The following is a 23,943-nucleotide window of genomic DNA, read 5'->3' on the forward strand; positions in this document are numbered from 1 at the left end:
AGATGTAAAGTCAGAGACGATCGCTCATCTATTGCTGCTGTTTGCACTGACCTTCATCAGTGGTCACAGGAAGCTGCCCACAGGGCGCTGTTGGCTGGATATATTTGGTTGGTGGACTATTCTCAGTCCAGCAGTTACAGTGAGGTGTTTAAAAACTCCAGCAGCGCTGCTGTGTCTGATCCACTCATACCAGCACAACACACACTAACACACCACCACCATGTCAGTGTCACTGCAGTGCTGAGAATCATCCACCACCTAAATAATACCTGCTCTGTGGTGGTCCTGTGGGGGTCCTGACCATTGAAGAACAGCATGAAAGGGGGTAACAAAGCATGCAGAGAAACAGATGGACTACAGTCAGTAATTGTAGAACTACAAAGTGCTTCTATATGGTAAGTGGAGCTGATAAAATGGACAGTGAGTGTAGAAACAAGGATGGCTGATCAGTGTATTTATATACAGTGTATATTTATATAAAGGTTATATTTAACTTTTCGCTGGTTGAGGATTGTGTAACACACGTGTGGTTAAATTCCAGAGCGAGAGAACACAGTACAGCACATAGTTTAAAATAAAACCACATTAAATAATCCGGTTCTGTGTTAAACGCTCCATTGTTCTGGATGTTAATTGTGTTTCCTGTAAGTTAGAGTCGAACTCGATTGACGAGTTTAACAGTCGAACGTCTCGGTGCTGCTGAACACCGGTGTCAGTAATCTCACACGCCGGAGCTGATTACGGTTTCTGAACCGAATTCCGGCATCACAGTGTCACTTCTTTTGTTTCTCTGTTATTAAGAGGACATGTACTAAACGTGTCAGAACTTTCTGAACTGAAACTGTTCCTGTGAGAGGCCGGAAATGTTCTATTTAAGTTTATATGGGTACAGAAGTCACCAGGTAAAGTCCTGTGTAATTACTGCAGAGTGAAAGAACGTTATACTGTAGATCCTCTACATCATTAAAATAGCATCTGATCTGCTGTCCGTATATTTTTGACTCTGTCGATTTTTAAGAAGGACGTTTGTGCTCCAGACATTCAGTCACAGAAAAAGCCAAAAAGTATTCGGACACCTGATTATTACCTCTGTGTGATATTTTCAGCTAGAACAACAGCCGCTCTTCTATGGGAATTTGTGCTCGTTCAGTTGTACAAAAAAGACAGCATTTGTGTTTGTACGGCTGAGCACTGATCAATCAGTCGATGTTCCGGTTCATCCCAGAGCTGTTGAGTGGGGCTGAGCTCAGGGCTCTGTGCAGGACACTGGAGCTTTACTTCATGTCTTTATAGAGTTTGCTCATGCTGGAGATGAACGGACCTTCCCTAAACTGTTGGTGCAAACCCAGAAGCATATGATTTCCCTTATATAATTGATTTATTACACCTGTTGTGTAACTGTTGTGTCCGAAACACATGAATTCAGTCATTATAATTAGAAAGGGTGTCCCGATACTTTTGAACATTCACAGACAAGACGTTGATTTTGCAGAAAAGCTGTAAGTGCTTTATTGATGTAAAATAAACAAAATATGGTAAAGTACATGTAAATAAAACGTTTATATACATTAATAATTATATTAAACAATCACAGGTACAAGAATTACACTAAAATATTCATTTGATGAATATATATAAATGTTTACATTTATTTGTTCATTTTCCTCCCAATTTAGCACAGTCAGTTTTGTCCTTCCACTGCTGAGAGATACCCGATTGCATCTGAGGAGAGCACGTCGCTGTACACGCCCTCCTCTTCTCGTCCCTGCATTCTGCACAGGCGTCTCTTCCGCCTATCAGGGTCCTTACACAGCTTATGAAGACCCACCCACACATAGTCCGCCCCCCCAGTCAATTAGTATCTGCTGCAGGCACTGCCAGTTATGCCCACCAGATAGCGCCCAGCCGACCAGTGGCAACGCCGAGTTTCAAACCTAGGAGTTAAGAATCTCGACGCTGGTGTGCTAGCGGAATATCCCGCTGCGCCACCCGGGTGCTTAATCATGCATTTCAATGTAAAATTCAAACACAAAACAACTCAAATAAAAATAAAAACAAAACAATTATTTATTAAACATAAATAAAATCTTACAAACGTGTGTAACAAAATATTTTTATAAATAGAAAAAGTTTTTTTACTGACTGTAAGCAAATGTACTTTTAAAAATTATTTAAATGTTTTTTTTTTTTTTTTAATTTTAATTAATTTTTTTCTTTATTTATTTTGATTTATTTATTTTTATGTATTTATTTTTTCTTTCTTTATTTCTTTTTCTTTATTTCTTTTTATTTATTTCTTTTTATTTCTTTTTATTTCTTTTTCTTTCTTTCTTTCTTTCTTTCTTTCTTTCTTTCTTTCTTTATTTATTTATTTATTTCTGATGTATCTGATTCTGGTTCTGCAGTTTTTGGATGATTTTTTGCAGGCCATCACACTCAGTTAGGACTCTCGTTGGCATGCAGCTGATTTATCACAGTTCAAACATGATCAAACTGCAGCTCGTTTTATTTATTTATTTATTTATTTATTTTTGCATTTTCCTCCAAATTTTCTTCCCAATCGAGTCATATCCAATTTCCAGATGGTCTTTCACCTCTACTGCTGACTGAGGAGCGTCGTGATTAACACACGCCCACTCCGGCACGCGTGCAGCACCGACCGCTTATTTTCACCTGCACCGGGGTTCATACGGAGATCCGTATCACACACGGAGAGTCATGCACTGATCTCCATTATCCCCCGTCTCTGTGCAGCACCTCGATCAGCCAGCAGAGGGCGTACCTGCAGCAGTAATCATCAGCAGTAATATCAGTACTTCAAAAGTCCAGTTCAGACAGTCCAGCTCATTCCGCTCGGCTCCGTCCACACCGGCGGTAATAAAACCAATTTCTAATATGAAGCTTTTAGGCTCGGAACGTCCAATCAGAGTCCAGTATCATCTGACTATTGTCCTGGTTCTCTGATCTCAGGATCATAGTACAAATGCAGAGAATCTGATCATCAGACGTCTGATTGCGTCCGTTAGCATATCTTCTCTCTCTCGAATCTGAGAGGTGAGCTCAAGAAGAGCATCTTTAAATGCTCTGGACTGATGTGGACGAGCGGTACGGATGTCACGTCTTTACCGAACAGAGAACTGGCCGGTGCTTTCTCAGGCGTCTCCTTAGATTTCGCGGCTCCAGTCTGTGGTCCGTCTTTAGCTTGGGTTGGCGGTTTTAACCCCGGTTGCTCCTGAATCCTTGTAGTTGCAGAATGACCAGGCTTAATGGACATCTCCTGAAGGCCAGAAGGTTTGAAGAAAGGAACGTGGTTGTAGAAAGGGAGTCTTGACTGTTCGGGTATTTGTAAGGGTTTAACGTGGCTGAACCGACTGTTCTCGGACGCTCGGCTCTCACCGGATCTGATGACGTCCTTGCTGATGTCGGACTTGGTGCTGGTTCTCTGGTGGTTCTTCAGGCTCAGATCTGCCGGATAATCGAATAAAAAGGCGTCGGATGTTTTAGAGGGTGTTCTCTCAGGCGGTGAAGGAGCATCGTTGGGTTTGGATTGTGGGATCTTCTGTTGGTTGGATGCTGAGCTGAGTATCAGTCCATCCTTGATCCAGGTCTGAAGTAAGGACAGGGGAATCTGGATCTCCATTCCACCGTAGGGATCCAGTGGAAAGCTGGAGTTTGTGGATCTTGCGCTGGACAGTGACGTGCTCGGTGAGGCGGATTTGGTCCCTAAGGCTTGGATGCTCTGCTCGGGGGAATTGGTTTGGACTGCAGTGGGGTAATTTATCCTCTGAGAGGCGTGGAGAGTGGAACTTGGGGTCGTCGTCCACAGATTTGGAGCACTGGGGGAAGACGGAGTGAACGCATTCGGTTCCTCCGTGCTCTTCGATTTTGCAGCCTCTGCGATTCCTTGGATGGACGGTTTGCCTGGATGAAACGTCGGAGCTTCGTTGAGGAACTTGGGCTCTTTCTTCGCGGCGGCCAGAGGAGCGAACGATGACGGCACGTTGCCGGACGGCACGTTGCCGGACGTCTCGAGCCGATTGGGTTTCTTGCTGAGGTTCAGGGGTTCCGTCCAGCCCGACGATGACTTGTACTCCTGAGCCAGGTGACGCAGGAACTCCAGCGGTTGTTTCACGCTTCCCGTCTCGCTGGGTAGCGAGGGACCGTACGGCCCCGTGGGTTGAGCGGGGAGTGGAGAAGGAAGGGTTGGGATGGTGGGCAGCGATACCGCTAAATAACTTGGTAGAGTTATGGGGACTGGTGGGACAAACTGTGGAACAAACACAGAGATCAGAGTTAGGAAAAAGAGTGTTGGAGGAGCGTCCACACAAACATCGTCTTATTCGAAGGAGGAAGGTTCCTATATCTAAATCTATCCGGACTTGGGACCTGCACTGAGAACACTAACAAGTGCACCTCACAATGGCTAGGCTGTTTCAACCCCCCCTCCATGTGGACGCCTGACCGACTGATAGCACCACTGAGATTCTTATCCTGGATCCCCAAATGAATATATTTAACAAAAAATCCATCCAGAGCGGGTGTACCTGGTTAAACTGGTGAAGGTGGGTGTAGCTTTGGCATTTAGCACTCGGGCTGTAGTCATCATCATCGTAGCGGAAGCGTTTGCGCTGTCGAGACGGCGTGATGGGAATGTCGTCTCCGTATCCGGCTAAGTGATACTCGTAAGGTAGAAGGAGCCTGGACACACGACACAGATCGCATTCAGAAACCAGGAATACAAACCTAATTAATAACCCTAATTATGCACGCGGACGTGGAGACTCACTTTTCGTAGTGTCGGCGGGTGCAGGTGGCTGCGCTGGTGCTGCGGGGGTTCCCTCCTAAAATATTGTACACCTTCTTCCAGAGCTGCTGAGCCGTTACCTTCAAAATCACACACATGTACAGTTCAGTTATAGATATAACACACCTGGGAGGAAGACAGGAGAAGAACTTCCCCAAACTGTTTCCACCACGTCTGAAGCATTTTTGAGGTTTTATTTGATGCGAGTTAGGCTGACATACTTTTGGCCGTATAGCGTACACATTTATAGTGGATATGGTGCAGGTTTATAGCTGATATGATAATGTGAATGTGATGATGTGATGATCACCTGATGATATCCTCCTAACTCCATCACCGTTTTAAACATCATGCACAGGTTAACTACAGGGAAACAGAATATACAGACGCAATGTTAACGCCTTCACTCTCTCACTCTGCTCTACCGTCATCACTGATAATAATAATAGCAATAATAATAATAATAATAGCAATAATTATTAAAATAATAATAATACAAATAATAGTAATAATAATAATTAAAATAATAATAATAATAAAAATAATAGTAATAATAATAATAAAAATATTAATAATAATAATTAAAATTATGATACTAATAATTAAAATTATAACAATAATAATAATAAAAATAATAGTAATAATAATGATAATAATTAAAATAATAATAATAATAATGTCAATAATAATAATAGTAATAATAATAATTAAAATAATAATAGTAATAATATGATTATAAATAATATTAATATTAACTATAATAAAAACAATAATAATGCCAATAACAAAATACTACTACTAATAATAAAAATAAAATAGATTAAACTGTCAGCGTGTACTCATGGATCTGTGTCTCTGATCTCTGATGTGGTCTCTCACTGACCCTCAGACTGGACTACACGTACAGTGCTGGTAGTGTGCTGAGTTCCTTATGTTCTCCTCATCAGGACGGTTTTTAAACTCTGGGATTATTATTTTGCTAATAATGGTAAATAATTAAGTTCTAATCTGAATAAATGTTGTACGTTGGGTTAGAACGTGCAGCTCTGGTTCTACCTCACTGTCCTGGAGTCTGTGTTTGGTCAGGATGGACCTGAGTTTTGGATCAGACCGCTATGCTGGACTGACGATTTAGGGCCAGATAACATTTTATTCTACTCTGTGGTTTTACTCTACTGTCTCTATCTGTCTCTCTCTCTCTCTGTCGCTGTCTGTCTGTCTGTCACAGTGTCTCTCACTCACTCTGTTTGAAGCCCAGGTGAGGGATCCTCTCGATGGGCGTGTCTCTCTGTTTCATGAAGAAGTAAAGGTTCTTGAGAAAGCTCTCCTCCAACATGCTCTCGTTTTTCTCTCCGTTCTTCTCTGTCTTCTCCTCCTGATCCATCTCCATCACGCCAGCCTGAGAACATGAAAACAACACGTTCACATCCTCAACACGTTCAAAACCAATAAATGCCATCGACTGTTTTCTCTTCTGTGAGTTGAATGGCACAGCGCCAACATGAACATGGTTCCGGCATGGGTTTTCCGGTGGGTATTCTACGTCCCTTTCACTTCCCAAAAGTGTGTGTGTGAGTAAATATTTGAGTCATTGTTTGTTCCACTGTCTGGAGTTGATCGGCACCCTGTTCAGGAAATCTTCTGCCCTGCCAACTGACCACAAGCTTGTCGGACAACAAATCATATAAAACAGAACGATTTCTGTGTGATCATTTCAGCTGGAACAACAGCCGCTCTTCTGAGAAGCTTCTCACAAGATTTTGAAGTATGTTTGTGGGAATTTGTGCCTGTTCTGTTGCTGCAAAGTCAGAATGATATAGTATAGCATATATGTATAGTGTATCATTAAATGTACTAGATTTTATTCATTATTTATTTTTAACTGATGAGACCTGTTGACAGCTTTGAACGTTTCCGAAACAGCCTCGGTATTGGTAGGTGCGCTTGTCAGTGCGCTCTCAGTGCAGGTCTGATAGAAACAGAATGTTTATGTTAGGATGGGCATTTGGTGGAGAAACTGTGCCAAGTCTGGTGCAAAGACCAGATCTGCTGTGGCAACGCCTAAATACAGGCAGCCGAAGGAATTAAGAAAAATTTGTATATTAAATATATACAATTACATTATAATTATCCAATTAAAAACTGGAACAACCACAGTTTTACTGCCAGTTCTTGTGCACAGTGTCTCTGTGATGCTAAATTGATTTGTCTGCCTCGCAGAACTGGATGGAATAATTACGTTTAATTTGATGTTTATAACTTCGGAGCAGCCAGTAAATATCTCATCGCCTGTTTAACTGTACAGTATCATTTTACCACCTCAGTGTGTGTGTGTGTGTGTGTGTGTGTGTGTAGGTGTAAATACGACCTCATGTGTTGCACAGAAATGTCAGACCTGATGTGTACTGTCGATTGTTTAATCACGCACGGATTCCATTACAAGCTCAGAATGAAAAACAGTTCTCTCAACCTGTCAGTGTCGAGTTTCAGGTGGATTTCAGGTTAGAGGAACAGGTTTGGGCACTTGGGGCGGCGGGGGGTGAACAGTTTGTGACTTTTTTATGCGTATTTGATTTATCAGATGTGTTTGATGGAAACAGACAGGCGCTGATCGAGAGATACGAACCGAGGGCTCTGTTACAGCGCCAGCGGGGAGGGTTAGGACGTTACAGGCAGGGTGGAAATCTGGGGCGTGTCTGATTAATTTGGACAGAAACACAGTGTGACCAGAGGTAAGAAAATAAAACAGAATCGTCGTGTTGTTTGAAGGAAGTAGAATAAATCTCATTACATTACACAAAGTGACGCGGCCAACGAGCGTAACGAACGCACAGCGCACGCATTGTTCTCAGAGATATTTTTGGAAGGGCGGGTTGGGGGGGATTAAGATGTGAATTAGATTTATTTGATCAGAATAGATGCCAGTCAATAACAAAAAGCATGATGAAGTGGAACGTTGACATTTGAGGGAATAATAAACGGATTTCGTCATCAAAACATTTGAGCCCAAATGGAATTAATGATCGAGACCAAGATCAGATTAATGGACTTCTTTTTAAGGGTTCAAGTCAGGATTTTGACCAGGATGCTCCATTGCTTTTGTATTCTGCATAACCTACAGCTCAGCATCACATCCCGGACTGATGACCTTACATTTTTCTCTTATTTTTGAATTGTTTTGATAATATGTGAAATTTAATGTGAGCTTGAGAACTAGAAGTCGTCCTGGTCCTGCTTCACCACGGTTGGATGTAATAAGGAATCACGGGTCGCGGTGGGTCCAATTTATTGGACGAAAGGCAGGAACCTGGACCCTGTACAGGTAGCCAGTCCATCACAATGCAAACATACACTCTTGGGTCAATTTCTTGCAGCTCCAGTTGGCCTGACTGCACGTATTTGGACTTGTGGGCGGAAACCGGAGCAGCCGGAGAGAACCCACATGAGCACAGGGAGAACATGCAAACTCCACACAGAAAGGACCCTAATATATATATATATATATATATATATATATATATATATATATATATATGTTTGAAATTTGTAATGTGGAAATAATAATAATAATAATCATCAATAATAACCATCATAATAATGATATTATTGTTTGAGATTTATGTTCAGTATAAACACTTGGTTCCTGGTCTTTAAGTTAATTGTGTTTATTATTCTTCTAAGTTATTTAGAGCACAAAGGAAACGATTTTGTGTTCTGTTCCACCGTCCTGATCTTTGTCTCATCTTCACAAATGCACACATTGTTCTGTTGTAAGTGCTTCATCACACACACTCTATGTACCGTGAAGCCCTAAGTGTTTGACGGTACTGGTTAAACTGGTTCTGAGGTTGATATTTTGATAAAGGCGGTGGAAGTTTACACGCATACGACACAATGCGCCGCATACCTCAATAAATCTATCCGCAACGTCTACGTGCCAGAACGTCCAAGAATGTCCGTCTTATATTTCACACGTCTCGCATTTCCTATTATTGCACTAAAACGTGGAGCTGCACGGCGTCCGTGCTCGTTGTGCTGGTCTCTAAGCAGCGTGAGATTTCCCTGATCGTATTGTTAGACGTCAAATTAGCGCTGAGCCGCTGGAATAATTACAGACGCTTGGCAAGGTTGACACCAGCTCAGATTTACATAAGCACTCGATTTGTGACTATTATCTGAAATTATCTCGCAGGACGAGTCGACATGAGAATAAGTCTGAGTGTTAGCTTGTGGGACCTCCCATATCAACGCTACGGGTGTTAATATTGCCACACATGCACCCGCTTTGCAGCCATAACAGTTTTAAGTTCTTGAAAAAGGCTTTCCACATGATTTTGGAGTGTTTCTGTGGGAAGGTGTGCATATAAAATGAAAGGAGGCCTCTGTGCAGGGTCACAGTGTTTTTCCACACTGAAATCATCCAACCGTGCAGTATCTGGTCATCTTTATGGATGCACTTTGTGCACAGAGCCTTAATCATGCTGCAGCGTAAATGATAGAGTGTCCATATGTCCGGTTTTAGGACGGACAGGCCGTTTTTTTGTCTGTCCACAATCCGGTGCAATACCTGGATGGACACGTATTCGTCCTCCTTTGGAAGCAAACCGAAAGCTTGTAACAATCGTAATTAATGTCAGTTTCATTGGTTTAAAGCCGCCACTCTCTGTGAAGACGTCCACCACTTTATTGTGGAACGTTCGGCACTGAAACGCTCATTAATTACTACGTTTTACTAATCATTCACGCTGTCGACACGCCAAAACTAAAAACAGCGTCCAGCTCTGAGTGGCTCAGCACCCGACTCATTTGGAAGATTCAGGAAAGGTGAATTTCATGTTTTTTGTACTACATGTGGTGAATAGAACCTTCATTAATGTGCTGATTTTCTTAATTAAAGCAATTAAGGTTTTAATTGTATGTGCTTTAGACACGATCCAGACTCCCTACTATCATGCTTTCCTTTTTAGTGGTTATGGAAGTGGCCACCCTAGTAAAGGAGGATCTGCAAACTGTTGCAACAAAGTTGGATGGATGTAATTTATTTAATATAAATGATTTTATACACCTAATAGCAGTTTGTTTGACTTTATTTTGTAGAAATAATCCCAGGCTAGTTTATAAACACGGTTAGCATTAAAGCTGCTCGTTTCTTTCCGTTTGTTGTGTTATTTTTCCAGGCTGCTCACTGCTGCCCTCCAGTGGTGCGTGTTCAGCACTGCTGCCTGCTGTGCATCTATTAGTATTAATCGCTTACCTCTTCTGAGAAGCTTCTCAGAAGACTTTGAGGTATGTCTGTGTATGGGAATTTGTGCCCATTTAGTCTAAATATGACTGCATTAGTATAGCTGGGAACTCATAGTCATAATATTGGTGCCCCATATAATGTATGTATTGTATAAAACTTATGACGTTGCTCCTGCTCTTCATCCATTATCAGGTTAGATCTGCATTTTCCATCATTTTAAGTTTCCTGACATTAATAAACCAAAATCTAGCTCTTCAACCTCCATCATGCACTAAATGGCCAAAAGTTTGTGTCACAAGTGCAGCAGTTTCAGCCAAATTCGTTTCTAACACAACCCTGAGCACAACAGGGTCCATAAAGACGTAGTTTAGTGTGGTGGAACTTTGTTGGCCTGCACTGAATCCCTGACCCTACTTTTTGTCAGATTAATGTGCACAAATTCCCACAGACACACTTTACAATCTTATTAAAAACCTTCTTAGGAGAAAAAAGGCTGTTGTGGTCACCAACGAGGGGGCAAAACAGGAGGCAACTCAACTGCTATTAATAATACTAATAAAACTCCAAACCTATGGAAGTGAGCGTTAACAGGATTTATAAATCTAAATGTCTGTAGCTTTGAATTAATTGGTGCAGTGAAGATATTAAAATTATATTATTAATATATTAAATTATAAATCTGTACTCATTCATGTGATTATAATATACAAGAACTCGTCCTCTTTAGAGTCCACCAACCAGTTTTCTTAAATTAAATATTAAATTCCACTGACTGATTCTGGATTATATGGAAATATGCATTAAGTGGATTGGCAGCTCTAAATTATCCCTAGTTGTAAAAGAGTGATTTAGTGTGTAAGTAATGCTTTAAGATCTGAATGGTGCTGAGATTATTATAATTATTATTATTATTATTTAATTTTTATACAAATAAAATTGTTGAATTCTGTTCATTTAAAGTCCGATTTTTATTAGAAAAGAATAAAACTCTAAACATTATTCACTGCTAATTAAATATTTCAATACAAAGATGTTATATTGTTTATATCAACATTTATATTCTGTTTAAGTATTTTATAAAGCTCTTGTTAAATTTACATATAAATAAAGCATTTAAATATAAATATTTAATTTTAGTTTTTATATTTATATTAAAACAGATTAAAGCAGATTTGTGATTCTCATGAAGGCTTAAAATTAAGCTTAAGATTTTAATTGAATTTAAATTTAATTTTCAAGGTATTACAGGAATAAAACCAAAATAATATTTGTTTTTATTCTCTTTAGTAAAGCTTTATCTGAAACATGAAATAATCTGAAACAGATAATAAGTATGCCCTTTTAATACATAATTAAATGAATATTTTATTTTATTCTATTAAAATAATGTATATACTATATTAGAATGATAATATTAACAATAATGTAAATTATAAAAATAATAATTAATTATACAATTTTATGTAATAAAAATGAATTTTTTATCACCAAAAGCAATTTTATTTACACTTTTAAAGTTGTATTTACTAAATACATGAGCAGCTCTAAATAATATAAAGGAAATTATTTATAAATTAGTTTACTTTTGTAACTAAAATCTAAAACTAAAATAAATTCACATTTTTATTTATTTATTCACAACACAAGTTAAAAGTGTAATAAAATGAATACTTGAATGATCCTGAGCTGATTTATTTATAGAATCTTACAGAATTTTATTTAAATACAGTTTTATTTTGTGAATCTATTTTTTCTCATTAATAATTAGTAATTTTATATTTTATATTTATATTATATTTTAAGTGTTTATTTTATATATAAATCAGAGCAGAGAGTTTCTGCAGCAGAGATCAGAAGATTTAATATTAATAATGTTATATTACAGGAGCAGCCGGGGCCCCTGGACTCAGTGCTGAAGGGCCCGAGTGAGCTCAGATCTTACCTGCATGTAGAGACTCGGATGATTTTCCACCGTCTGCTCCTCGTTGGGACCTGATGTTCCTCTGCGGGTGTCAGACACAGAACAGGAAGAGCGGCGCTCACTCACCTGTTCATCTACCTGAGTGACGTCACAGCATCACCTGCCAGCAGCACCAGGCTGCACCAGCATGCTGCACCAGCACGCCTCCTCCTCCTCCTCCTCCGGAATGTGGACACAAACCAGTCTGATTAGTTCATAAACACCTTCAGAACCTGATATTTACCATCATTATTCCTAAAAATATTATTACAGGTTCTTTTATTACTGAGATTAAATCCGGATCTAATAACTGAATCAGAGCACAGGGGGGTTAAATGAAGCTGGTTTATTTTTATTTATTCATATTTATGTTTTATTAATTATTCATTTATTAAAGCTCCCTGTATGTTCTAGGTCCGAGGAGGCTTGTGCTAGTCTGCAGCCCACCTCGACCAGCGGGGTCATGTGACCACCAGAGGTCACCAGAGTTCACAGCTGAATTAAGTCTGTCCAAATTTAATAATGCAAAAAAAATGGTTAAAAATATAGAAATAAAAGTAAGAAAAATCTTATTTTGGATGTTATTGTTTTTAAAAATATATATTACATTTTTTCATATAAAATTTAATGTCAAAGCTAAATAATAAATGACGTTATTGCAAAGAAAAATGATGGTTGACAAAAATGATCATAATTAATTCACTAATTTCTGTTATATTTTATATATTAAATTATATTTTATTATAAATAGTAATTTAAAAATAAATGTATTATAATATATTTTATATTTTGTTATATTAACATATTTAATCTAATGCACTTAATTGCCCATAAAATAATTGTTTTATTTATTTTATTTTCATATTTTATTCAGTTTTACAAAACTAAATATTGTTGAACCCAGTTTAAAACCATTAATCCCAGTAAAAGTGGAACTGGTGCATGGTGGGAATAATCAGGACCCAACGTTACCTCAGAATCCTTGAACTTTGTTGATACGACGGTACTGTGACCAGAATGACACATCAGATCTAATCAAAAGTATGTGGACACCTCCTAATGATTGATTTTGAGGTGCATAAAATCAATTATTAGAAAATAATAAATGATGTTCTTCCAGTTTAGAGGCAACAGTTTGGGGAAGACCAAGATCACCAGTCCATCACAAGGAAAACACACACACACACACTCTCTTAGTAATTCCAGTTGTCTTGAATGCATGCCTTAGAAAACCGGAGCACCTGGAGGAAACCCAAACAGACACAGACACGGGGAGAACATGCAAACTCCACACAGAAAGCAATCGAACCCATTCAGGCCCTTGTTGCTGTGAGGCCCCGTCGTGCCGCACCCTGTCCCGACTGCTCACACACAATTAAAGCCGAATGTTTATGTGCATTTAAAAATATTTGCTGAAGTCCTGAAATGATTTTTACTAGATTCAGTAAAAACACGTCGAGGTTTTAAAGACCCGCGCGCTCGTGTTTACACCTGCTCAGGTTCATCATGTCATTATAGCACTTAAGATAATTATCCAATTAAATAGCAATTCGTTATTACCACCGACACCGCCGCACAATTTCATCCCAACCGGTTTTAATACGGACCACGTGATGTTCGAAAGCCTGTAAGAAATTAGAATTCATGCTAATCTGTTTATATGTGGTCAAAAGTATGTAGACGGCACTTCTGCTAACCGTTTCAGGTATTAACAGCAGTAACATAAAACCATAAGGTCCAGTTCAAACATGCTGGCAGAAAAAGAGACCAAATGCTCTTGATCACCTTCACAGGATGCTGAAGTGCCACTGATGTAAGGTCAGGACGTCTAAGAGCAACAACAGCTCAGTCACAAAGCCGAGCTTGTGATCTCGAGGACTCTGGTTTTTCATGGCTGGGGTGGTGTAAAGCACAAAACCATGATTCTGGAGCAGTGAACCTGTCAGGCAGATGAACCTCACCTGATGGATGTATCAGAAGGGCTTGGGCTGGACAAATTCCGACAGTCGCACTCCAGAATCTTGCGGAAAGTCTTTAAAAAGAGACGAGCCGTTAAAAAGAGTCCGAGTCGACCGGCCTGTCTTTTAAACGTTTAAGAAAATGACTTTAATTTGGACGGCGCTCATTAAAACTGATTTTAAAGAGAGTGTCTGGATTCTTCTGCTGCACAGTTAGTGCTCAAAAACCAGCGCTCATCAAAAAGAACGACTCGTAAAGTTTCATTTGCGTTAAATACAGATTTCATTTACAATGTTCCGCCCGATCATCAGGAGTTTTAACCTAATCACGCGTTCCTGCACAGATTAAGTTCATTAGACGTGAACGAGTCTGTAAATAATTCACATTCCTCACATTCAGAAACATAAAAAAATGACCACAAGTATTTGGACATGTAACTATACACTTGTCTGATGTCCCACTCCAAATCCATGAGCATAAAGGTTTACACAGGATTCTGGAGTGTGTCTGTGGGATTTGTGCCCTTTTAGTCAGTATTTCTGAATGAGAAAGGGATAGTGTACAAGATTTACTTACACACACACACACACACACACACACACACACATTGCATACCAGTTGTTATTAGACAGACTATTTAAATAAAAGCGTGGGTGTGAGTGAGGTTGAGGAGGAAATAATTTCGCTTGTTTTCTCTCCTCTATTATCACCCGGACTGACTGGATTGTAATTTTCCAGCACATGTTCAGTCCTGCCCGGTCAGACCTGCCAACTCTGACACACGATTCCACTTCAGGAAAACAATTCCACCTAATCGGCCCATTAGCTCTAAATTACACCTCAGGTACAGACCGATCCCCATCCCTAATTCGTCTTGTTAGAGTGCGCTGTCCAAATCAGGTTTTTATAACAATCTACTGAGAAACACACACACACACTGCGGCACAGATCGTCGATGTGGGGACACGAGAGGTCCAAAACTCACGGCAAGAAGGTCGTGGGTTCGATTCCTAGGTGGCGCCGTATCACGCATGGAGAGTCATGCATTGATCTCCATTATCCCCCGTCTCTGTGCAGCACCACTGATCAGCCAGCAGGGGGCGTAACAGCAGCAGTTATGAGGAATCCCTACAGCCCTCCCTCCTTCCCGCATATGAGCCAATTACAGTGCCTTGCAAAAGTATTCAGCCCCCTTGAACTTTTCAACCTTTTGCCACATTTCAGGCTTTAAACATAAAGATATGAAATTGTAGTTTTTTGTGAAGAATCAACAACAAGCGGGACACAATCGTGAAGTGGAACGAAATTTATTGGATATTTTAAACTTTTTTTAGAAATAAAAAACTGAAAAGTGGGGCGTGCAATATTATTCAGCCCCCTTGCGTTAATACTTTGTAGCGCCACCTTTTGCTGCGATTACAGCTGCAAGTCGCTTGGGGTATGTCTCTATTAGTTTTGCACATCGAGATACTGAAATTTTTGCCCATTCTTCCTTGCAAAACAGTTCGAGCTCAGTGAGGTTGGATGGAGAGCGTTTGTGAACAGCAGTTTTCAGCTCTTTCCACAGATTCTCGATGGGATTCAGGTCTGGACTTTGACTTGGCCATTCTAACACCTGGATACGTTTATTTGTGAACCATTCCATTGTAGATTTTGCTTTATGTTTTGGATCATTGTCTTGTTGGAAGATAAATCTCCGTCCCAGTCTCAGGTCTTTTGCAGACTGCAACAGGTTTTCTTCCAGAATGGTCCTGTATTTGGCTCCATCCATCTTCCCATCAATTTTAACCATCTTCCCTGTCCCTGCTGAAGAAAAGCAGGCCCAAACCATGATGCTGCCACCACCATGTTTGACAGTGGGGATGGTGTGTTCAGGGTGATGAGCTGTGTTACTTTTATGCCAAACATAACGTTTTGCGTTGTGGCCAAAAAGTTCGATTTTGGTTTCATCTGCCCAGAGCACCTTCTTCCACATGCTTGGTGTGTCTCCCAGGTGACTTTTTATAGATATCTTTGAGAAATGGCTTTCTTCTTGCCACTCTTCCATAAAGGCCAGATTTGTGCAGTGTACGACTGATTGTTGTCCTATGGACAGATTCTCCCACCTCAGCTGTAGATCTCTGCAGTTCATTCAGAGTGATCATGGGCCTCTTGGCTGCATCTCTGATCAGTCTTCTCCTTGTTTGAGCTGAAAGTTTAGAGGGACGGCCGGGTCTTGGTAGATTTGCAGTGGTCTGATACTCCCTTCATTTCAATATGATCGCTTGCACAGTGCTCCTTGAGATGTTTAAAGCTTGGGAAATCTTTTTGTATCCAAATTCGGCTTTAAACTTCTCCACAACAGTATCTCGGACGTGCCTGGTGTGTTCCTTGGTCTTCATGATGCTCTCTGCACTTTAAACAGAACTCTGAGACTATCACAGAGCAGGTGCATTTATACGGAGACTTGATTACACACAGGTGGATTCTATTTATCACCATCAGTCATTTAGGTCAACATTGGATCATTCAGAGATCCTCACTGAACTTCTGGAGTGAGTTTGCTGCACTGAAAGTAAAGGGGCTGAATAATATTGCACGCCCCACTTTTCAGGTTTTTAATTCTAAAAAAAGTTTAAAATATCCAATAAATTTCGTTCCACTTCACAATTGTGTCGCACTTGTTGTTGATTCTTCACAAAAAATTACAATTTCATATCTTTATGTTTAAAGCCTGAAATGTGGCAAAAGGTTGAAAAGTTCAAGGGGGCTGAATACTTTTGCAAGGCACTGTATGTCTGTATAGCTGCCCAACCGGCCGATAGCCGGTTTAACTGTCAAGTGCAAGCTCACAACATAAGATAATCTGTCCTCAGGTGCAACACTCACTACCAAGTTACAAACTTCATCTGGTGCAGCTAAGTTAAGCATGATAGTCGACCATCAGGCTAGAATTACTATGGGACATGTGAAGTGTGGCCTGGAGTGTAAAACACATGATTGTTGGACTCCGGAGCAGTGGATTCATTTCCTAGATCTGGTAGTTTAATAAATGGGCATAACACTAATGATGGCTGTAAAAAAAAAACTATAAATATTCAGGTACAGGTCGTCTGATTCAACATTATAAGAGCAGTAAACTGATCTGGGTGTGTCGGCGCTGGTATGTCACGTATAAATAAGTGTATTGTAGCTAAAAAAATCCTGAGAGACTTTGACAGACACAGTCTGTGGGACTTTTGTCACCCGACCAAACTGGACTTACAAGCTGTGATGTTTCCCAGCGTACCGTGCACTTTTTTTCATTTTATTACATTGCACAAGGCAGAAATACCCTGGACAGGGTACCAATCAATCGCAGGAATTTGTGCACCTGACCTTTAGACATAGCCATGTCATGTCTGTGTAGAAGCCCAGCCGACAGGTAGCACTGCTGAGATTTAAACCCGGGTCTTAGCTGTGGTGGGTGAGCGTATTTTACCGCTGCCTCACCCGAACACCTTAACTGCTTACAATACTGTTATTAGTGTATCATTATAAATACTATTAATTATTATTATTAGCATTATTATTATTATTATTATCGTGTCAGTCAGTGGAGCTCTGTGCTATCAATCAAAAGGTTGTGGGTTCAAGCAAGTACAACAAGTTCCTGCACTTATGAATATTTATTCATGACTAATAAAGACATTTCATTCTATTCACTTTCTTCTTCAAAAAGAATTATTATTGTTGAAAATGAAAATTGGCAAGGGCACTGCAGTCCTGGAGCAACATTTTCTCGTTAAGTTTGCTGATTTCCTTCTAAATCTGTTTCACATTGAAGCAGAGGCTTTAAACACCAAATATTAATCAGATTTCATTTGGGGTTCCTTCAGGGACTCTGGTTTCCCTCCACCCTACAAACCATATCATATCTATAGATGTGAGTGAGTGAGTGAGTGTTGCTCTGTGCGTGCCCTCTCCAAGCTTATAAAATGTAAAGCTGAATTTCTTCCTCCTTCCACTGTTTAGTGGTAGGTTCTGGAACCACCGTCACTCTGATCAGCATGAACAAAGATTGGTGGTTTTCAATTATAATACTCAGTGGTTGCAGTCGTTTTTCAAGCCACTGTTGGACCCCTGAGCAGGGCCCTTACTTCTGAATTGCTTGCATTGCATTTGGTCACAATTGTTGCTTTAGATGTAAAAAGCTGTATCATTACTCTTAAATAAAACTTCTGAAAATTTGCCCAGTTAAGACATTTACATTTTATAAGTTAATACACCTATTAAATTTTTTTATTACACTGTTCTATATGCAGTATTAACATTTGTTATCCAGACAGTGAACAAGAAAAGAATAATAATACTAATAATAATACTAATAATAATAATAATAATAATAATAATACCAATAATAATAATAATAATAATAATAAAATAATAATAATAAATATAATAATAACAGTAAATAACAACAGTATTTGTTATTTATATATAGTAATAAATAAATAAAAAAATTAATAATAATAATAAATAACAACAGTATTAACAGTATAAAAGTGTTATTATTATTATTATTTTATATTATTATTATTATTATTATTATTATTGTTATTATTGTTATTTTTTATATTATTATTATTATTATTATTATTTATATTGTTATTATAATAATAATAATAATTGTTATTATTATTATTATTATTATTATTAATGTTGTTATTATTATTATTATTGGGAGAGGTTCTGTATTTCCCGACAATCCTTGCGTCTCGCTTGGTCTCGTCATCGAGAGAATCCCCTACAGCCAATGGGAAACGGCTGAGCTGCTCGTTTTGACCAATCAGAGGCGGTTTAAGGTTAAAGCGCTTTAAAAGGGGGGACATTTGAAACTAAACAGCAGACGCAGCTGCTCGTTTAAGGCTTCACGTCTCCTGTATCCGCTCTGCTGTGATAGATGTGTTATAGAACTATATTTGTATTATTTAGTCGTTTTAAATTTTGTGTGTTACGGTACATTTGGAGCAGCCCATGTGATAAACATTATTTAAAGGTTTATATATTTATAGCTTTTGCAGTTGCATTTAATGAACTAGCTGTCCAAGCTAGCAGGTTAGCATTTTAGCTCGAGCTTCTCTCCGGTGATTTTGGTTGAAATTTCGCACTTGGTAAGTATTTTAGTGTGAGTTATTACCTTTATATCAGTATAGAGTTTTATTTTATCTTAATATTTATATAAAAACGTCTATCGGATTGATCGTTAGCTAGCTTGGTTATATCGAACGTTAAGACCTGGCCTCGTCTCAATTCGTTATATGTGCATCATCAAGGTCACGAAGTGAAGTGTAAAAGCTCTTTTATTTGGCTAATTGAAGTGCTTTAATGTAGGCAGTGAAATGTAAATTGGGATGCAGTCACTGTAATGAAGCGTTATGCCTGATGTTTAAGCCAGTTTATGAGAATTGGATGCTGTGTTTATTTAAATTCCCTAAACTTATTTTAATATTTTCACTTTAAAGTGTATAAAAATGTTAATGCTTTGTTATAAGATGAATATAGTGTTAAAACTTTCACAAAATAATATACAAAGCACCCCTAATTTGATTGATTACTTTATTGATCCCCAAAGGGAAATTTTCAGTGTTGGCGTTCTTAATGTACAATCTTTAAAAATATATATATATATATAAATATTATTTTAGAGCCTACCAATTTAATTGGGAATTGTTTGGGGGCTGGGGGGTTATTGTCACAGGTCATCAGCTTTTAAAATCATACAATTATTAATAATAATAATAATAATAATACATTTAATTTGTAACACACTTTACATTTGGTACAAATCATTCACAGTCTCATTCAAAAACAGGCCTGTATGATCTTCAACGTACAATCTATTTGTCTCCAGATTTTTTTTTAAATCACAGAGCTTTACTGTGTGTAATACAAATGTCCTATCTCACTCAGCATGGGCATATTAACTGCTGGAGCAACTTGTTTGTTTACGTAATTCACCTTTGTAAGCACATACTCGGTTTCTTAATGCTGTTTTTCTGTGTTTAGGGTATGGACCCTGCTGCCAGGATCAGATCATCTAAGGATCTGATTCAGAAAACAGACAGCGAAAAGGTACAGCGGTTATTTAACCAGGGAATCTGTCTGGTTTACCTTTTGTTTGTGTCCAAGTTACAAAGGTCATTTGTTACACGTCATTTATTATTCCAGAGCAATATGATTGAAGAATATTTGTGGCATTGATCAGAACAGAGCTTTTTGCATACGTGACAGCTTGATTTGTGAAATGTGGTGTTTCATCTTTAGGCCTGTCTCCTCACAGTACCTTCTCTCCTCTCTGTCCAGGTTTTAAATGATGGACCGAAGCGTGTACCCGTGAATCAGAACTTCCACAAAGCAGCACCTACACCCACTCACATGCCTGTACTCGGTGTGTCTCAGGGACCACAGCGAATCCAGAAGCCTCGCGTTCAACCCAAAACCCCCTGTACTGGCGAGCAGAACATAATCCCGAACCAGATTCAGCCTAAACCCCAACCGCCGCAAATCCAGCAAAAACCCGGTCAGGCTGGCACAGAGTGTGTTAAACCTGCTGAAGCCAACAAACAGGAGAGGCCTTCATGTAAGATACAGCTTTATTATACATGTGATTCATGGTGCAGTGTGATGGTGGCCACAAATCCTGAGCTCTAGGTGTCAGGAGTTACCAGTGTTAGTATAGCTTACCATTCTGTTGATTAGTATTAAAGTATTCGTTCTGTTTCCCTTTAGTGAAAGATAAACCTGCCAGTCAGATCTTGAGTGCATCCGGTTCCGCCAAGTAAGTTTTCATTCCTCTGTGTGAGGTGCATCATGGTCTGTGTGAAAATCAGCTTTTTAATTCCCTCTCTGTACATTTAGGAAGCCATGGAGTCTGGAGAACTTTGACATCGGTCGGGCGCTGGGGAAGGGCAAATTTGGAAGCGTGTACCTGGCGAGGGAGAGACAGACCAAGTTTATCCTGGCCTTAAAGGTTCTTTTTAAGAAGCAGCTGGAAAAAGCTGGTGTGGAGCATCAGCTGAGGAGAGAGGTGGAGATCCAGTCACATCTCAGGTAGGTTTTAATGTAATTTGTTGTACCAGGGTTTCCTTTGATCAGATCGTGTATCGCTGTGAGCCCGTCCACAATGCTGTGCTACACTTGGGCCTAAAAGTTCATGTGCTGCTATTATGTTGTCGTACTGCTGCATCTAAGCGCCTGAGAATCACCTGAACTGTAATTATCTGCTCATGAGTCCAACATTATGACCGTCCACCTATTATGCTGTCAAAACAGCTCTGAGATGTCTAACCAAAGTCATGTGGTATCTGGCACCAGGACCTTACCCTGCAGGTCCTTCGTTCCTTTGGCTGTCTATGACTTTGGAAGAGAAATGATTGCTCTAATGTACAGTTCTATACCTGGGGTGATCATAATGTTTTGGCTTATGTACTCGTCTCATTCCTCATTTCCTTCCTCCTCTCTGACAGGCATCCCAACATCCTGCGGCTGTACGGCTACTTCCACGACTCGGCGCGCGTCTATCTCATCCTGGAGTTCGCTCCTAGGGGAGAGCTGTATGGCGAGCTACAGCGCTGTGGGACGTTCAACGATCCACGCAGTGCCACGGTGAGAGCGCACGGCAAGCACTCAAGTTTTAGTTTAATCTGTACAAAACGCTCCCCAGTAGAGTCTGTAAAGTAAGTAAATGCTTACTTGAGCTATGGACTTTAGATATTAAAGCGCACTTAAAGTAGGTCCAGTCTAATTTGGGTCCCTCAGGTGGTACAGCGGTCCACTACGCTTGGCCATGACCACTTTCTTAGGCTTTGGCTTGAATCTAAAAGGCAGCGTTGCCAGTGCCTGAGGAAGGGGCTTGTAATGGTCTGAGTCTGTTCTTGGCAAGCAGCATGGGAATAGGGAACAGCTACATTTGAAAGGAAAAAAGAGAAGAGCTTTACTCATTTTTCTTAGCATCCCTGCCGTGTGTCGTTTAAGAGCTTTAGTTGGTGTGTAAATGCATAAGCTGTATCTAATAATGTTTTGTTTTTGCAGTATATAATGGAGCTGGCTGACGCCCTGTATTACTGCCACTCAAAGAAAGTCATCCACCGGGACATCAAACCTGAGAATCTCTTACTGGGATCCACCGGAGAGCTGAAGATTGCTGATTTCGGGTGGTCTGTCCACACCCCTTCCTCAAGGTCTTTAATCTTATTTTACTCACTACCACCCTATGACTTGAGTGAGTTCTGTATTCATACGACGCTCTTATGTCGTTTGGACTAAATTCTGTTGGTTTTGATCGACAGGAGGTCCACGCTGTGCGGCACCCTGGACTATCTTCCTCCAGAGATGATCGAGGGCAAAACCCACGACGAGAAAGTAGACCTCTGGAGTCTCGGCGTTCTCTGTTACGAGTTCCTGGTGGGGCGGCCTCCGTTTGAAACCAAAAGCCACGAGGAAACGTACCGCAAAATATCCAAGGTAAGCGTGTCTGAGGCCGAATGTATTTTCATCTCATGCACATTTTAATTGAGTCGTTGCAATTCTCTTGCTGCTTGGAACAACCCAACGCTGGCCCAACATGTATCTGCCATCGGACATCAAAGGTTGCAATTACAAAAGGGCCTGTAAAGGCCAGTTGGCCTCCCACCCTCAGGCACAGCCAGTTCTGCCAGTTTGGTCGACTTGAACCAGTGACCTACTGAGCACTAGTCTATAATTTTATCAACTGAGCTGCTACTGCCCTATTTTACCTTTTTAGAAAACAGAAAAGGTTTGATGTTTGCCTAGATAGAAGGTATACAGTGGCAACTTTGTAAAACAGGGTTTGGTCCCACCATGAACCTACTTTTGAGCTAAAATCCCCCACGAGATTATCAGGCCGTCAAACCTGTAAATGTGGCATCTAACCAAAGCAGCTTACAAATAATAAAATGCATAATTTAAATAATTCAGGGTTATTTTTTGGGGCTTGAACCGGCAACTTTCCAACCACTGGTCCAGTATTTTAACTACAAATCATCACTAGAATCATTATTGTATTTTACTGCTACTAGATTTGTGTCTCTTTTTTCAAGCCTAAAATTGTCTTTTCTTTCTAGGTCGAGTTCACCTATCCAGCCCACGTAAGCGAAGGTGCGAGAGATCTGATCAACAGTCTTCTGAAACACAACCCGTTGCACCGACTTCCCATCCAGGGAGTCCTGAGCCACCCCTGGGTTGTGCAGAACTCCACCAAAGAGCCGACCGCTTTCCCTCAAGCCACTAAAGACGCCGAGCAATCGTGACCTTCTTCCTGGCACCTCAAACTGTGGAGTACACTCGTGTCTCGCTGAGCCTTTTGTCATTTCCTGCGTTTGTCACGTTTCCATCTTCGCCTTTCTGTAAATATTTACCTGTTCAGAATTATGAAACTTTTACCTGTTATGACTTGAATAATAAACATGCTTTTATGTGTCGAAATTGCTAAATACAATGAGGACGATTCCCAGAACTATTGAAACACATTTTGCTCTGTGGTTTGCTCTTTGCATGAATGTTTTGTATGTAAATGTGCTTCTGATCAGACCTGTGCAGTATTTTGGGGTTATTGTTTTGTTTTTATTTCTCCAGAGAAGTGCAATATGTGACTGGTCAGGTTCTCTTCAGGCCTGGAGCTTTCGCTGGGGGGCTTTGTGTTTGAAATCATTTCAGATCACTCGTCTTAATTTAAAGGCAACACTGAATTACTTTCAAGTTTACTGTTTATTAATAAATAATGTTAAATATTACTGAGCTGTGAGTTCGTTTTGATTAGCAGTGTTTTGTTCTACACGCAAAATGTTGGAGTTAACTGTGGTTTAAAGCAGGTGAGAGATTATTTCTCACCTTTTTGTTTTGCTTTAAGTGAGCAAAAGTGGTGTTAGTTTGTTTATTATTATTATTTTTTTAGCTAGCATTAGCAGTGAACTCGGTTGGCTGTCACGATAAAAC

At 39.8% G+C, this 23,943-nt stretch overlaps 2 protein-coding genes and 1 long non-coding RNA gene across 3 annotated transcripts; 2 read left to right on the forward strand and 1 right to left on the reverse strand.

Moving 5' to 3' along the window:
• Positions 1-2,364: 2,364 nt before the first annotated feature.
• On the reverse strand, positions 2,365-6,194 carry arid6 (AT-rich interaction domain 6). The gene is made up of 5 exons (XM_063012070.1): positions 6,047-6,194; positions 5,115-5,167; positions 4,787-4,884; positions 4,545-4,698; positions 2,365-4,267 (listed from the first exon to the last, which is right to left on the reverse strand). Exons 1-5 carry the CDS (start codon positions 6,192-6,194, stop codon positions 3,023-3,025), a joined length of 1,698 nt encoding a protein of 565 aa, XP_062868140.1. The 3' UTR covers positions 2,365-3,022.
• Positions 6,195-9,528: 3,334 nt separating this feature from the next.
• LOC134330794 (uncharacterized) lies at positions 9,529-12,246 on the forward strand. Its single transcript, XR_010015048.1, has 4 exons — positions 9,529-9,628; positions 9,772-9,837; positions 9,982-10,090; positions 11,935-12,246. It is a non-coding gene; the product is annotated as an uncharacterized LOC134330794 (long non-coding RNA).
• A 6,646-nt stretch (positions 12,247-18,892) lies between these two features.
• aurka (aurora kinase A) lies at positions 18,893-23,741 on the forward strand. The gene is made up of 9 exons (XM_063011449.1): positions 18,893-19,100; positions 19,996-20,061; positions 20,293-20,569; positions 20,719-20,767; positions 20,848-21,039; positions 21,456-21,594; positions 22,021-22,169; positions 22,278-22,452; positions 23,073-23,741. Exons 2-9 carry the CDS (start codon positions 19,999-20,001, stop codon positions 23,256-23,258), a joined length of 1,230 nt encoding a protein of 409 aa, XP_062867519.1. The 5' UTR covers positions 18,893-19,100; positions 19,996-19,998; the 3' UTR covers positions 23,259-23,741.
• Positions 23,742-23,943: the final 202 nt, after the last annotated feature.

Source organism: Trichomycterus rosablanca, chromosome 16 (assembly GCF_030014385.1).
Source record: "Trichomycterus rosablanca isolate fTriRos1 chromosome 16, fTriRos1.hap1, whole genome shotgun sequence".
Lineage (NCBI taxonomy): Eukaryota > Metazoa > Chordata > Actinopteri > Siluriformes > Trichomycteridae > Trichomycterus > Trichomycterus rosablanca.